This window comes from Gigantopelta aegis, chromosome 8, assembly GCF_016097555.1.
Source record: "Gigantopelta aegis isolate Gae_Host chromosome 8, Gae_host_genome, whole genome shotgun sequence".
Taxonomy (NCBI): Eukaryota; Metazoa; Mollusca; class Gastropoda; order Neomphalida; family Peltospiridae; genus Gigantopelta; species Gigantopelta aegis.
Window position 1 is genome coordinate 52,843,668 of NC_054706.1, and position 16,466 is coordinate 52,860,133.

The following is a 16,466-nucleotide window of genomic DNA, read 5'->3' on the forward strand; positions in this document are numbered from 1 at the left end:
ATAATCTTTTCATAATTAACTCAAGAATACAGTAATAATTTGTAAACGTCTTGTACTGGACGGCACGAATAATTTGTGGCTAAATATAGCATGGTCACCATCTTTTGTTTCCTTTTCAGTTGTCTGCACACAATTATGGAAAACAATTTAGTGTGCTGAATGTTTACACATAAAACAGTGATATCACTAGATAATGTGTGACACACCCAACATTGCCCCCTAAAATACTATTTTTTAACTAGTAAATGGATGTAGTTGGTTGTAGTGTTTTTTATAGGCATATAGCTGAAGGTATAAACTTTATGTTTCAAAGCAAATTTTTAAAAATATTTTTGACGGGAACCACCATTATTGCAACTTTGACATAGCACCTTTAACAAATGCCTATAACTTTACATGGGTCTAAATTAGAGCCACCCCAATTCTACCATTATGAGCTTCAAGTCTTGTAGCCCCAATTGAAGATTTTTTTATTGGTCATGTATCTATGTAAGATTTTATTACCTTTCCCAGTCTTTGTTGGTGTCATAGATGTACATCTGAAGACAAGTCACATTCAATTTATTTTATTGTTAAATTTTAAAGAAATATATATATATTGAAACCAAAATGTGTTTTGTTCTTTTTACCTCTTGTGTAAATATACAGAAATTATACATTGTGAAAAATGCTTTTACATTGCTGAATTTTACTTGACAAATGCAGGAAATTGCATTTTGGAACATTTATTTTTTAAATTGTCCAAAGAAGCATCCAATAGGATGACAACCCCCTCCCCCCAGAAGATCAAACCCTTTTTAATGTCCTGCTGTCAGTCAGCCTGCCCACACTCCCCACCCCCAATGTTGACTTGCTTCTGCGCACGCCTGTCCTAGGCACAGGTGCGTGCCTCGGCCGGCTCCTCTGTCCAGGACAGAAAGGCATCCACCGTTGCATTCGTTCTTTTATACCGTTCAGTCACACCTGTTTCTAAGTCGCCAGTGTTAGGGCGTGGTCGGTTTCAAGTCTGCACTGAAACTCCTATAAGATTTGTGGATGGTTTCCTGAAAGTTGTTTTGCGTCAAATGACGAGTATTTTGGGGATACATCTGCTGTACCAACGTCAGGACTTGCTGCTTGTCGACGGGGTTGTTGAGCAGTGCCAGGTAATGAAAGTTTCTTCTCTTAGTCGAGTCCTTACTCTGGATTTTGTACTAGAATAAATAGATTTAATGGGTATACTATCATGTTTAAAATTTTATATTGAAATTAGTTTCTGGCATACATCGTAATTCACCCGAAGCATATCGTATACTATACCCTCGACAAAATTCCGAATGTATTGGAATTCTTTTGGTTATAATTCTGTAAGGTTTTGATTGGTCGAGTGAAAGGTCAGCTGGACATAAGCTCCAACGGGATGCTGTTAGATCCACAGGTAATAGTTATTAACTAGTGGAGCTAATTTCAATCAGATTGCCAATAATTAATGACTGCTCTAAAGTCTTTCTTTTATGGAAGGAAATTAAACAATGGATTCAGGACAAAGGTAAACATACACAACTCGATAAACAAACAGTCTTGTTTGGAATCATAAAGAGGGAAAAAAGCAAGATGGTATTTATTAATTGGCTAATTATCAATGTTAAATACTATATATATAGATCTAAAATGCAGAAACATGGACCTAACATATATGCTTTTTTAAATATTTTAAAAGATAAAATAGAAATTGAAAAATATATACTTCTCAAAAATTGTCAATTTCAAGAATTTGAGGAATATTGGGCACCTTGGTCCAAATACCTAGAAACAAGACATGGCAATACAATGTTCTAGAAGTATTTCAATACAAATATGTTTTCTCTTTCGAAATTAAAGTATTTAATTCACTCTTTCTTTCTTTCTTTCCTTCTTCCTTCATTATCTTCTCTTTTCTCCCTTTACCATTTCCTTCAAATCTTTCCTCTACCTCTATCTTCACTGTTAACCCCACATATTAGTGAACTCCATGTTTTCATGTATTCATGCTTATTAATATTATTATATTGATTCTAATTACACTATATTATATATATAAATAATGTTCATATGTACTTATAACATGGATGTAAGGTAGTGAAATCAGGGTCCCCAACCCTGACACTGCCACACTTGTGTCTGGGGACAATAAAAAAAAATTAAAAAAATCCCACAAAACCAACAAACAAACAAACAAAACCAACACAAACAAGAACGCCTCCCCCCACCCCTGCCTGAACAAACATCGTTTTTGCCAGAATACGATTTGCTCTACATGGGAGGGTGTGTGTGTAGGAGGGGCAGTTACCCCCATCCCTGACCCTATGCTTATGAGAGAGAGAGAGAGAGAGAGAGAGAGAGAGAGAGAGAGAGAGAGAGAGAGAGAGAGAGAGAGAGAGAGAGAGAGTGTGTGTGTGTGTGTGTGTGTATCAATACCGACTGGTCGATTCACACCCGGGGCATGTTCAGGAGGGCGACCGATCACGGTCCCTAGCTAGACTGTATTTCTATTCTTATCGTTAGATGAATGTGATGTGATGATAGAGGACGAGGTACCAGTCAAATCGTTCAGCCTGTTGAACACGTCATTGTTGGCTTTTGAACCCAAACCACCACTGTACTGCCGAGCATCACCATGGGGAAAATGACGCTGTATCACTGGGATGGGTACCGATCAGCAAAAATTATTTTTATGTTAATGGGTAAGTCAATGTTTTTAAGTCAGCTGATCGCTCGTCTGATTCCTCTCCCCAGCAGTAACGTTGGCTGGGTTAGGACCGACCAACAAATGAGGCTCCACAAGGTGGGGTTTTTCGATTGGATTTTAAAAGCATAGTATCACGGATTGTAAGTCTTGTTGGTGGTGTTGTTGGGGTTTTGGGATTTTATTTTTATTAGGTTTTAAATTGATAGAAATTATATTATCTTGAGATACTGTATAGCCCAACATGATTTTGTTGATCGGAAAATTCTATATCAATATCCTCGCGTCAGTTTATTTTATGACTTGAACTATGCATTAATATTACGTGTATGTTGTTGTTGTTCACTTAACGCTAGTTACATACACCGTTTTGAAAACATTTTAACATTTAATGTCAATTAACTTGAACGAAGTTATTTATTTATTTATTTATTTATTGATTATGTAATTCATGCTAATGTTCGTTAAATATATGCCGTTTTGAAGAAGAAACCCAACAAAACAACAACAAACAAACAAACAAAAACAAAACGACAACAAAAAAACCCAAACAAGGCAATAACACCCCTAACAAACAAAAACCTACACCCTCAAAAAACAAAACCCACAAAACAAACATTTAATGTTAGTAAACGAAGTTGCGGCTATTAGACTCTATGCAAATTAGGCTATAATCCAGGCTTTCATAATAATAATAATAATAATAATTATAATAATTATTATTATTATTATTATTATTATATTTATTTATTATTATTATTATTTGTTTTTTTTTACTTTAGAAATGGGAGTGATGGATGACTTTGACATTATCAGACTGAATTCACTAGATCCAGACAAACAGGCCATGGAAGAATACAAAAAGAACGTCCATCCACATGGAACTATTCCCGCGCTTGTCATTGAAGGGGAGACAATCATGCTAGAATCAACATCAATTTGTCTTTTCTTAGCTGACAAATATGGCAAGCTGCTACCCGACTCAAAATATAAACATGACTATTATGAGTAAGTATTTCTCTTATAAAAAAAGAAGTGTTCCACAACTTATATATGGGCACGCACACACACACGCACACACACGCAGACACACAGACAGACACACACACACACACACACACACACAATGCACACGTTAAATAGAAGCCATAAACGAATCATGTAATCTGATAATAAGTATGACCGTTTTACCATCAAGGAAAATCACAAATATGGAGAGAGAGAGAGAGAGAGAGAGAGAGAGAGAGAGAGAGAGAGAGAGAGAGAGAGAGAGAGGGGGGAGGGAGGGAGGGAGGGAGGGAGGGAGGGATATACCCGGTACACGCGTACGCATACAGACACACCTACACATGTATCCTTAAAATGCCTTTTGCTGCTAATAAAAAGAGTAGCCTATATAGCGGAAGTAGACATGATGACTAATTCTGAAGACCAGATTTCGATATTACCACATATGTTAGACAATCAACTTCAGCAGTTTAAACAATATACATTATTTCAGCTGGATTATTTACTGCAGTCTGACCTTGGATTCCATTTTGGACACATTTTGGCATCAATGGAAGGTGACGCCACCAAAATATGACGAGGCTACAATGAAGAACACAACAAAGAGATGGGATGTCTGTATTAACCATCTGACCAAGACGTTGTCAGATGGCAGAGAATATATTTGTGGTAGTAGGTAAGACTGCAGGAGAAAACATTTAATTGCAGTATCTTTATGGTAATAGGTAGTCCAATTGTTTAGTGTGTTAGTGCCTATGTTGATATACAATGTAGGCCAGGGTTTAAGGAGGCTGCAATAAATATGCAGGGTTGAAAATTAACTTTAAAATATGGTTGTGGCCAGCAAAGCCATTTAAAATAAGTTTTAACTTGTTGTTGTTAAATTTAACTACGGGAAACGGAAACTCTATTTACGTGCCCATATCTAATGAAGGTTCAAGCACGCCTACCACGGATCCAGCCTCTGACATAGCCAGTGGGTGGTTCCGGGGCAGGAAGGAAAATTTAACTAACTCTCAGATGACGAGTTTTCATCATTTGCAGAGCACTGTGTTGTGATGCGTTGCGTAGTGTTGCGTTGTATTGTGTTGTGGGTGTGAGTAATTTTTGGCGTGATTCCATCAGAGAACTGTTGAAGCACGCATGCCGTGGAAACAACCTCTGACTTCGACAGAGAGTTATGTCCACATCTACCATAATGTTATTAAGAAAACATTTTTATATTAAAAATTTGCTTTAAATTACGTAAGATTTGTGTATTATCATATGTACATCGCTACAAGGCTTAGAACTGCTTGAATATTTTGGTGATTTAGATTGACCGCAGATCCCATGATTGTGACCCCAAAATCGGTGACATCTCTAACATACATACATACATTAAGCATTTTAAGTTGCATGTAGGCTAATCTTTGACGGTGATCCTGGTTCCTTTTTCAGCCGGGGGGGGGGGGGGGGGGCGTAGCCTAGTGGTAAAGCGGTCGCTTGATGCGCGGTCGGTTTAGGATCGCTCCCCGTCGGTGGACCCATTGGGTTATGTCTCGCTCCAGCCAGTGCATCACAACTGGTATATCAAAGGCCGTGGTAGGTGTTATCCTGTCTGTGGGATGATGCATATCGAAAAGAGTAGTCCATGAAGTGGCGATAGCGGGTTTCCTCCTTCAGTATCTGTGTGGTCCTTAACCATATGTCCGACGTCATATAACCGTAAATAAAATGTGTTAAGTGCGTCGTTAAATAAAAAGTGTTGAGTGCGTCGTTAAATAAAATGTGTTCAGTGGTGCGTCGTTAAATAAAATATTTCCTTCCTTCCCTTTTCAGCTTCACGGCAGCAGACTGCACTCTGGGATACTACTTGGACTGGGCCGAGAATCTGAAAGATGGAATCTTGCTCAAAGGTCATCCGAAGGTCACAGAGTACTTAGACCGTCTTAAGAAACGTCCAGCGTTCAAAGAATCAATGACATACAAATAGTCTCCATCCAATCCAGTTCAGTTTAAACCCAACACGTGTTTAGGACTGTTCCTGTCTCTCTTGCGTTTGACAATGTTTTTATTAAACAGATTCATGTATATTTACCGTAAAATAATAGTTTGGTTGCCCCTCTATGAATATTTTCATCTATTAAAAAATATGCTTATAACATTACTGAAAAATTAAAAAGATTGTGCTTTAAACTGAGTCAATGCAAATAATGTATATGATCCGAATCATCATTAAAGTTTATATATATATATATACATTACTGTCATTGTATTTATTTGCTAAGTTACTGGATTTTTCGGGGAAGTTCGAATTTCGAGAGGATACACGTCCAGCACCTTTTCTTAGATCCAAGCCTGGTCATTACGCTGTTTAGCCATATATCTTTATATCTTTATGCTCGATAACACCAGGGCCGTAGCTAGCAGAGTGGGGGAACAAGGGGGGCAAATGCCCCCCCCCCCCCCCCAATTTGTTTTTACTGGTTATTGATATTGACGTTTTAAGTAACCTCCTTGAAATGGCTTCAAGGTGGTATTTCAGAGTTTCTAGATTTTAAAATTTTCAGGGGGCATGCCCCTGGACACCCTAAGTGTATTGTGCCTTCCATGCTCGTTCGTTCCAAAAATTCACCATAAGCCTAAACGACCCCTCCCTCCCTCCTCAAAATCCTGGCTACGGGCCTGTGTATATATAATGCATGTTTGTGTACATTGAAACACTGACGTTGCATCCCCTATCTAGAAAACCCCTGGAGCCGCTCCTGAGTATAACGTTTAATGGCCGATAGCTTTGCTTAAACTATATATTTTTTTAATTAATATCTTATGCTAGACTCAGACTGTCAACTGCCATCAGAAAGTTGCCCAACTCGACGGTTGCTTTGTAATTCCTCCAACTCCCGACTTACGACGGACGGGTACGCTCAGATTGACAACTAATGGGTAATGCCGGGCTCAGACTACCAACTGCCACGACGGAGTTGGCCAACTCACAGAGCTAAATACTTCTACGACTTTTCAGTTGCAAGTCTGAGCGCTCTTACAACTCGATTCTAGTCGTATACAACTCCTACGACGCAGTTTTATCCGATTCCAAAAATGAATCGGGCCCAACTTTAGTTGGTAGTCTGAGCGCTAACTACAACTCAACCCGACGGCCAGTTGGCAGTCTGAGCGTATTCCCAACACAACTGGGACGTCGGCAATCAACCAACCAACCACAGCGCTGCACGTTGGCCATGTGACAACATCCACAAAAAGTAAACATGGCGGACAAATTAAAAGAAGAGGAAATGGTGGAAATGTGGCGTTCCTACCCTGAGTCACGAATCCAAGAAGGACGTCAAAAATGTCTGACGGCATTCTCAAAAAATTATTATACTGTGTTAGCTCTTTAAGCCTAAGGATGGGGAGAAGGTTTTCAAAAGCACCTTGCTCCCCACGATCAACAATATGTGGCCTAGCCCACGGTCAACCACTATTAGTCTACAGAGGGTGGGATCCCCCACTAGAGGTTTGTGCCCTCACCCAACTCCCGATATCTTTCCGGCCTGGTTTAAACTTTTAAAACATTTGATTATATGTTACAGCTTATAAAGCCTCGTGGCCTTTTCATTTTGTCTTTTTGTTATCATGTCGGCAATGCTTTATGCTCAGTCTCCGTTTTCTGCGAAGTCTGACAATGGCGACCGCGGCTAGACCATCTACATTGATCACGTGTGCATGCAACGTCATACAAATGACATCACGATCGTGGTGGATTGCCGACGATTAGTTGTTAGTCTGAGCGCACCAGTCGTTAGTGGCGAGTTGAGCAAAATACAACGCAACGGTCGAGTTGGCCAACTCCGTCTTGGCAGTTGGTAGTCTGAGCCCGGCATTATACGACGAGAATCGAGTTGTAAGAGCGCTCAGACTAGCAAATGGACAGTCGTAGAAGTTCGTGAGACCAGAACGTTGGCCAACTTTCTGCAGGCAGTTGGTAGTCTGAGTCTAACATAACCGTACATGTCTGTGTTCGTCACGCCACTACTATTTTATTTCATTTTGTTATGGGTATTTTCAATTATGGTATAGCTATTTTCAATCAAGATTTAAACACGGTGTACTGGGCACACAGTTCTGCTATTTGCAGTTCACCTAGGTTAATAGTTATTTTTTTCATCTAAAGACCACGTCACACAACACGAGTGCCTCGTACGATAATGGCAAATTGTGACAAGACAAATATTACGATTTCACCCGAATCATTGGTTGTAATGCGATCGGCTATTCTCGTACGAGGTATTCGTATAATTCTAGGTTACTTTTATTTATTGTCCTTGGTAGACCTGGGGATGCAAATAGATTTGCAAACTTGCCCGTGGGAATATGCCTTTAAGATTTGGAATCATGGAATTTACCATTGGTCTGTCATCTTGTGTAAACCTGAATTACATTTTCAAGTTGTAGGGAGAGGCCTTGATATAGGCATTTTGCCTGATGGCCAATCCTCCAACCAGCATTATAATTCGGAATTAATATTGTTGAAACCATTCGTATAATTTATTCATTTATTCATTTCAACTTATTTTCGTGCTTATATTCAATTAAGGTTCATTTAACGTATAAATATATAGCATTTATTTCTCTTTTTTTGTGTGGGCAAGATGTTATATCTTAGTCGGCAGAGTGCTTCAGGAGGATGTCATGTCATGTCTTAGGGTTTTACGTGCACATTCAGAACAAGCTGTTGTAGCGTACGCCTGTGGACTTTAACCATTATGTCCGACACCATATAACCGTAAATAAAATGTTTTGAGTGCGTCGTTAAATAAAACATTTCTTTCCTTCCTTATATAATGCATCTTAGTTTTCTTTCGAAATATGTAGGATCCATTTCTTGAAAAATCCTACAGACGCCCCTAACTTTGGCTTATATATAGTCTACAGTCCCGTAAAAACCAGGGTTGGGTGAGTGGGGATGAAATTCGAGGACTAAAATTTACCGGTTTTTTTCCTATATAAATAAAGGTATGGCTTGTACCCCACTCCCCACCACACACACTATTAGTCTACAGAGGGTGGGTTCCCCCACTAGAGGTTTGTGCCCTCACCCAACTCCCGATATCTTTCCGGCCTGGTTTAAACTTTTAAAACATTTGATTATATGTTACAGCTTATAAAGCCTCGTGGCCTTTTCATTTTGTCTTTTTGTTATCATGTCGGCAATGCTTTATTTGAACAAGGATGTAACGTAACCCTGCTTATATCCAAGTACAAAAGAGGCATGACAGCCACATGACACACGGGTAGAAGCAGGTCAACTGTACTAAAAGGAGTGGAGCTCAGAATCCACCCCCGACTTCCAGTTCGTTTTAAAGATACCTGTCAGGTCAGGTCGTAGGGTTTAACGTGCACATTTAGAGAAAGCTGTTGTAGCGCACGTCTATCATGGGCGCAGGTGTCGACTTACGGCGACTACGTCCAAGACAGAAAAGGGGTGGGGTGGGGTGGGTGGGTGGGAGAAGGGACCGCCCGCGCTCAGCAAGTGCAAGAGAGAACTAGCAGCCCGACCAGGGTGGTGACATTTGTGGTGCTTTTGAATTTTGAATATCCCGCAGGATTAAGTGCAAATGTGTTTTGGCCCAGTTATCATGAAGGAATTTGGCGCCTAATTTGGAGCGGTTCATCTGAAGTAAACTTAAGGAGGTATCTGAGTAAGTTTTAACTTAGTTGGTCGAATTATAGCTCTATCTGAAACCTTGTCTATTGGTCTCCCAGATACCTATTCACTACCCGTTATCTGGATTAAAAATCCCATGCCTCGATTGGGATCCGAACCCAGTACCTACCAGCCTGTAGACCAATGGCCTAACCAGATAACCCTAAAATATGCTGGTAATTAGTCGAAATGTGATACAAATCAAAGACATTGACATGGGTTTTTTGTTGTTGTTTTTTTAGTAAATCGACAACACATACATATATATTCGTAAAAACCCACAATCACTCGTATTTTAGTGCTTCTTGGAACGCGGAGCGTGAATAAAGTCGTTTCAAATAGTTCACTACAACTGGGTGGTGCGCGAACAGATTTTGTTGTTTGATAAATTCCGCCCATGCCAAGCTGTACCCCAGCACACAGTCAGCCGCCGTGAACCTGAAAGAAGGAAAAGATACCGATCAGGGGCGGATCCAGGATTTTGTAAAGGGACATTTTGATTTGGTCAAAGGCAAATGAGCGGAGCTCCTCAAAGATAGCGAGATCTGGAGGGTGGTTCGAGGACTTGCACCAACCGATCAACGTTCGGAAGGAAGGAAGGAAGGAAATGTTTTATTTAACGACGCACTCAACACATTTTATTTACAGTTATATGGCGTCGGACATATGGTTAAGAACCACACAGATATTGAGGGAGGAAACCCGCTGTCGCCACTTTATGGCCTACTCTTTTTGATTAGCAGCAAGGGATCTTTTATATACACCATCCTACAGACAGGATAATAAATGCAATGGCATTTGATGTACCAGTCGTGGTGCACTGGCTGGAACGAGAAATAGCCCAATGGGCTCCCCGACGGGGATCAATTATCCCAGACCGACTGCTCATCAAGCGAACGCTTTCCACTGGGCTACCTCCCGCCTCATGAACATAGGCAAACATGTTAATGGTTGTTTTGTTTAACGACGCATTGATTTATTAACCATTGGGCGTACATAGGATTTTGAAAAGGGGGGTTCCAAAACAGATTTCAGAGATATTGGGCATATATTTCTATGTTGAGTAAATATAATAATGTCAGATATCAATGTCAGATATATTAAATTATAAAAAAAGCGATTTCGGGGGGGGGGGGGGGGGGGGGGGGGGGGGGGGGGGGGGGGGGGGGGGGGGGGTTCGGTCGAACCCATCGACCCCCCCCCATGTAACCATTGGCTGTTGGAAGAAAGGAAGGAAATGTTTTATTTAACGACGCACTCAACACATTTTATTTACAGTTATATGGCGTCGGACATATGATTAAGAACCACACAGATATTGAGAGAGGAAACCCGCTGTCGCCACTTCATGGGCTACTCTTTTTTGATTAGCAGCAAGGAATCTTTTATATGCACCATCCCACAGACAGGATAATATATACCACGGCCTTTGATATGCCAGTCGTTGTGCACTGTATAGCTCAATGGGCCCACCGACAGGGATCGATCCCAGACCGACCGCGCGTCAAGTGAGCGCTGTACCACTGGTCCCGCCCCTTATCAACGTTCGGTTACACAATCGGTTAGAATTGTATGAATATAAGAACAAAAATGTTAATGGTTGTTTTGTTTAACGACACTACTAGAGCACATTGATTTATTAACTATTGGCTATTGGATCATCTGTCAAACATTTCGTAATTTTGACGTATAGTCTTAGAGAAAAAAACCCGCTACATTTTTTTTTATTAGGAGCAAGGGGTCTTTTTGAGTGCACCATCCCGCAGACGGTATGGCATATACCATGGTCTCTGTCGTAGTGCATTGGCTGCAACGAGACCCCCCCCCCCCCCCCCAATGGGCTTACTGACGGGGATCAATCCCAGACCGATATTGGTGGTAATCCATGTAAAAATGCGTAGTGATTCCTTTACAACCCTATATAGCTGTTTAGTAGTAATGCAATTAAATGAAAATTTAATCAGCTTGTCGGATTGTCCACCTACAAAAATATAATTTTCGAAGCCCGTACGCGTGTGTATTAAGGCGCCACCACACGGTATGAGTGCCTCGTACGAGAATAGCCACGAAAATAGCCGATTGTGACAAGACAACATTACGATTTGTTCGGATGCTATGCAGTCTGCTATTCTCATATGTGGCACTCGTAACGTGTGGCTTTGCCTTTAGAGTGTCGTGTTTTGTCGTTACAGCCAGTGAACCACGACTGGTATATCAAAGGCCGTGGGATGTGCGATCCTGTCTGTGGGATGGTGCATATAAAATATCCCTTGCTATTAAAGTAGTAATTAACCAGTGGAGCTAATTTTAATTAGATTGCAGTGTGACTTACTTGCTACCACAAATGAAGTCTCGGCCATCAGCCAGTGCTTTGGTTAGAAAATCAAGGCTGGCTTTCCATTTGTCCAGTGTTTTTTCCACCGTGGCGTCATCGTAGACAGAGGAATTCAAATACCATCGGGAAAATAGCACTGCCAGCGTAGCATCCAGTGTTGAAGTGGTATACACTATCCAACTACAAGAACAATAGTAGTAGTAGTAGCAGCAGTAGCAACAGCAGCAACAGTTGTAGTAACGTTGATATGAATAAATGTAATCGAGATCAGGCCCGTACGCAGGATTTTTAAGGGCGGGGGTGGGGGGGGGGAGGTGCGAATTCCTCGTGATGGGACTAACAATGGCTAAAAAACCCTGAAACCCCTAAAACATTTATGTAGTTGGTTATCTAAATTTGATTGAAATAAATGTGGACCTTTGGAGCCCATGCTAATAAAGTATTTATCCACTTACTTGTAATAATCAGATACATGATCATCATCGGGTCCAAATCGGCCATATTTGTTTGCCAAGAACAGGCAGATGGCTCCCGATTCCACGACAGGGTTACGTCCTTCTACCTGCAAGGCGGGAATCGTTCCATGTGGATGCACGTTCTTGGCGTAATCCTCGAGCGCTTTTTTATCCGGTCCATTCGGCTTTAGTTTGACAAATTCAAAATCTTCCTCCACGCCGAGTTCTGAAAAAAAGAAATTTGACTAGTATCAAATCTTACTATCCACTCAGACTATTAGATGCTTTCGTGGATCTGAGCTAAACCAAAGTTATCCGTGCATAGGTGATCAATCATTCGACCTGAAGTTAAACAGTCTGTTTTGTTTAATGACACCACTAGTGAACATTGATTTATTAGTCATTGGCTATTGGATGTCAAACATTAAATAATTCTAACTTGGTCTAAGAGAGAAAACCCGCCACATTTTTACATTAGTGGCAAAAGATATTTTATATGCACCATCCCACAGGCAGGATGGCATATATCACGACCTTTGATATACCAGTCGTGGCTGGAACGCAAAATAACTCAATGGGCCCACTCAATCAACCTATCAAAACACTGATATGTCAGCAGCCTGCAGCATTATGACGCGCGTTCGTGACGCAAGGTCAGCTGGACACAAAATGATATTAATTTATGTCAGATATACCAACGAAGATGATGTGAACAAATGGTGAGATCAGGTTTGAGCAGATTGAATTATTTTTATATTCCCTATATGGGCCTTTGCTGTACCAGTCATGGGGCACTGACAGGGACAGGAAAACCCCCGAACCCACCGAGGTCAGGCGACTGATCTATCATTAAGGTACTCAGTGCCGAACCCACCGAGGTCAGGCGACTGATCTATCATTAAGGTACTCAGTGCCGTTGACAGTTAATGTTAAAGTTTTGTTTTTGTTTAACTCCACTAGAGCATCTTGATTATTAATCATCGGATATTAGACGTCAAACATTTGGTAATACTGTCTGTTGACAGCTAAAAGTTAAAGTTTGTTTTGTTTAAAGACACCATTAGAGCACATTATTAATCATCGGCTATTGGATGTCAAACATTTGGTAATTCAGACTTGTCTTTGATACATTAGTCGTGGTGCACTAGCTGGAACGAGAAATAGCCCAATGGCCGTTGACAGGAACACTTGAAATAAATTACATCTATGTATGTAACAGTCAACCTCGACATACATACGATATATAGATATTCATATATCAGTACATACATACATACATATATATATATATATATATATATATATATATATATATATTTGTGCTGGATGTCGTTAAACAATCATTCTTTCATCATTCATTCATTCATTCATCCAACCATCCATTCTTCATTAATCCTTCCATCCTTCCATCCATCCATTCATACATTCATTCATTCATTCATTCATCAGGCTAACAAATTACGGTTCAAGTACGCTTATGCCAAGATGCAATAAATACACATTTCAACAGCATGCGAACAAATAGTTATATATATATATATATAACTGATGAAATTTGTCAGTGGAGATATTGAATGTTATTTCAGTTGTGTGTGTATATCTGAACCTGCCTAAGCCTGTTCTTTTCAAACGTGCACCGCGAAGTACTAAATAAACAGAAAGATAATCTTCAGAAAGGCAGTAAAATAAACTGGTTGCCGGAAGGCTCACTGAAAGGTCTAGTTATACGACCCCCTTTGACAAACTGCAAGTCATTATCGTCGACAAGACTCAAACATCAGGGGCGTGCCTAACGCGGAATGGGAATGGGGATGTAAGTTGGGTGGGTAAGTTGCACCCCCAGTTCAAAAGAACACTTTTAGTCTGCCTGGATCAACTCCTCTATTACTGCGCCCTGATTCTGTTTCTACTGCCATCCCACTTGGTTTGGGCTAAGTAGGCCTACTGTCCTGAACATACGTCAATAGATACAGCACTTAAGTATTGTTAATGTTTCCCATCTTGAAAAGAATGAGAAATACTACATTTAATATGTGAATTTAAACACGAGAAGTGCAAGCTGTGTGGCTTTGCAGGGCTAGAAATACTCCCGATTAACTGTATCCAAGGACAGCATTGCTTTTTGGCATCCTTAATTACTTTCATGCAATAATTGTTTGTCTCCCCCCCCCCCCCCTCGTATATGCACACATTTATACACGCTTTCTCATACATACATACACACATAAATACATACATATACAAGCAAGCTCTCTCTCTCTCTCTCTTTTCTTCTCTCTCTCTCTCTCTCTCTCTCTCTCTCTCTCTCTCTCTCTCTCTCTCTCTCTCTCTCTCTCTCTCTCCATCTGTGTGCATGCCTGTATGTCTGCTTGTCTATCTGTCCATGATTAATAGATTAGGTTATATAACTGCGGGAACAAGTAGGAGTAAGTTAAAAGGAGAAAGAAATACAAATCGAGCAGATGGAATCAAGACGAGATGGAGACACGGAAACACACACACGGACAGACATACGGACTTACCTTTAATGAGCCAAATACATCTTACTGATCTGTAACCTGTCCAGTAGTACAGTTTCATTTTTCCCATCGTGCAAATCACAGTGAATCTCCGCCAAAAGCCGTCCTATTCAAACTTCGCTAACTGGATTGACAAACCGCACCGGTAGGCTTGCCGAGCGAGAGTTTGTCTAAATAGTGCTGGTAACGTATACGTGTTTGCCTTCTAAATAGCAGGGTTCCGGTCGGTGTGTTACAGTTTCCGGAAACACCACTACCATTACTCACGAGCCACTCCGGATAGGAACGAAATGTCTTCCAATAATATTTTGATATCAGCTCTCACTTTATAGCCCAATAGGCCCACCAACAGGGATTGATCTTAGATCGACCGCGCATCAAGCGTGCGCTTTACCACTAGGCTACGTCCCGCCCTCACAGGCCTTAATTAGATATAGCTTTAAAATGTACCGTTATATTAAATATTGCTTTGAAATGTACTGACCGGCCTCGGTGGCGTCGTGGTTAGGCCATCGGTCTACAGGCTGGTAGGTACTGGGTTCGGATCCCAGTCGATGCATGGGATTTTTAAACCAGATACCGACTCCAAACCCTGAGTGAGTGCTCCGCAAGGCTCAATGGGTAGATGTAAACCACTTGCACCGACCAGTGATCCATAACTGGTTCAACAAAGGCCATGGTTTGTGCTCTCTGCTTGTGGGAAGCGCAAATAAAAGATCCCTTGCTGCTAATCGGAAAGAGTAGCCCATGTAGTGGCGACAGCGGGTTTCCTCTCAAAATCTGTGTGGTCCGTAACCATATGTCTGACGCCATATAACCGTAAATAAAATGTGTTGAGAGCGTCGTTAAATAACACATTTCTTTCTTTCTTTTTTGAAATGTACCGTTATATTAAATATTGCTTTACCTTGCTTTTCTTCATTGTTTTGAGGCGGGACGTAACCCTGTGGTAAAGCGCTCGCCTGAGCGGCGGGTGGTCTAAGATCGACCCCCGTCTGTGGGCCAATTGGGCTATTTCTCGTTCCAGCCAGTGTACTACGACTGGTATATCAACGGCCGTGTCATGTGCTATCCTGTCTGGGAATGGTGCATATAAAAGATCCCTTGCTACTAATGGTAAATGTAACGGGTTTCCCCTCTAAGACAAATTCCTCTTTTTTTGTAACAGACAGTCCAAATAGCTGGTGGACCCAGGACATTCTGACTGAAAGGATCGAACCACCTCAGTTGATTTATTCAACTGATTTTCTCGTTCCACTACTGGTCAAAGGTCGTGGTATCATACTTTCCTGTCTGTTATGTGGGGAAAGTGCATATAAAAGACCCGTTGTTGCTAATGGAAACATGTAGCGGGCTTTCTCTGAATTACCAAATGTTTGATATCCAATAACCAATGACAAATGTGCTCCAGTTAAGTTAACAGACTTTTTTTGACTGAATTATCGTAATATGCTACAACTAAGAAAATCGAGTTACAGTTTATCTCGTTCTATCCCGAGATTTAAACAGACATAAGCGTACGAGACAGTGCTGGAGCAAAACCTCAAATTCCGACAAAAATAAGAGATATTCGGGTAAAATGTGCTAAACTGAGATCTTTTTACCATATATTTCAGTCATTCTACCCTCTATAGTAGTTGCAGTCAATGGCGTACGAAGCGGTGTGTGTGTGTGTGCATGTGCCCCATCTTCCACTTTGTAGCAGCAGCGATGTTTTTAAATATATTTATTATTGTTTTTATGTGTGTGGGTGTGT

General features: G+C 40.8%; 2 protein-coding genes across 2 annotated transcripts; one reads left to right on the forward strand and one right to left on the reverse strand.

The window, feature by feature from the left end:
• Window positions 1–2,565: 2,565 nt before the first annotated feature.
• Window positions 2,566–5,955, forward strand: LOC121378796. Its single transcript, XM_041507121.1, has 4 exons — window positions 2,566–2,702; window positions 3,487–3,712; window positions 4,206–4,388; window positions 5,534–5,955. The coding sequence occupies exons 1-4, from the start codon at window positions 2,636–2,638 to the stop codon at window positions 5,685–5,687; spliced, it is 630 nt and encodes a 209-aa protein (XP_041363055.1). The 5' UTR covers window positions 2,566–2,635; the 3' UTR covers window positions 5,688–5,955.
• Window positions 5,956–9,422: 3,467 nt separating this feature from the next.
• LOC121378207 (glutathione S-transferase 1-like) lies at window positions 9,423–14,860 on the reverse strand. Its single transcript, XM_041506288.1, has 4 exons — window positions 14,714–14,860; window positions 12,192–12,417; window positions 11,734–11,916; window positions 9,423–9,839 (listed from the first exon to the last, which is right to left on the reverse strand). Exons 1-4 carry the CDS (start codon window positions 14,778–14,780, stop codon window positions 9,686–9,688), a joined length of 630 nt encoding a protein of 209 aa, XP_041362222.1. The 5' UTR covers window positions 14,781–14,860; the 3' UTR covers window positions 9,423–9,685.
• Between the last annotated feature and the right edge of the window lie 1,606 nt (window positions 14,861–16,466).

What these genes read in the sequence shown, in the direction of transcription:
- LOC121378796 (XM_041507121.1), top strand. Translation starts at nt 2,636, where the DNA reads ATGGGGAAAATGACGCTGTATCACTGGGATGGGTACCGATCAGCAAAA. An exon ending in AATTATTTTTATGTTAATGG is followed by an intron (nt 2,703 to 3,486) that starts GTAAGTCAATGT and finishes TTTTTACTTTAG; the next exon opens with AAATGGGAGTGATGGATGAC. An exon ending in GAATATATTTGTGGTAGTAG is followed by an intron (nt 4,389 to 5,533) that starts GTAAGACTGCAG and finishes TTCCCTTTTCAG; the next exon opens with CTTCACGGCAGCAGACTGCA.
- LOC121378207 (XM_041506288.1), bottom strand. Translation starts at nt 14,780, where the DNA reads ATGGGAAAAATGAAACTGTACTACTGGACAGGTTACAGATCAGTAAGA. An exon ending in ATGTATTTGGCTCATTAAAG is followed by an intron (nt 12,418 to 14,713) that starts GTAAGTCCGTAT and finishes TCTTTTTTTCAG; the next exon opens with AACTCGGCGTGGAGGAAGAT. An exon ending in GACTTCATTTGTGGTAGCAA is followed by an intron (nt 9,840 to 11,733) that starts GTAAGTCACACT and finishes TCCTTCTTTCAG; the next exon opens with GTTCACGGCGGCTGACTGTG.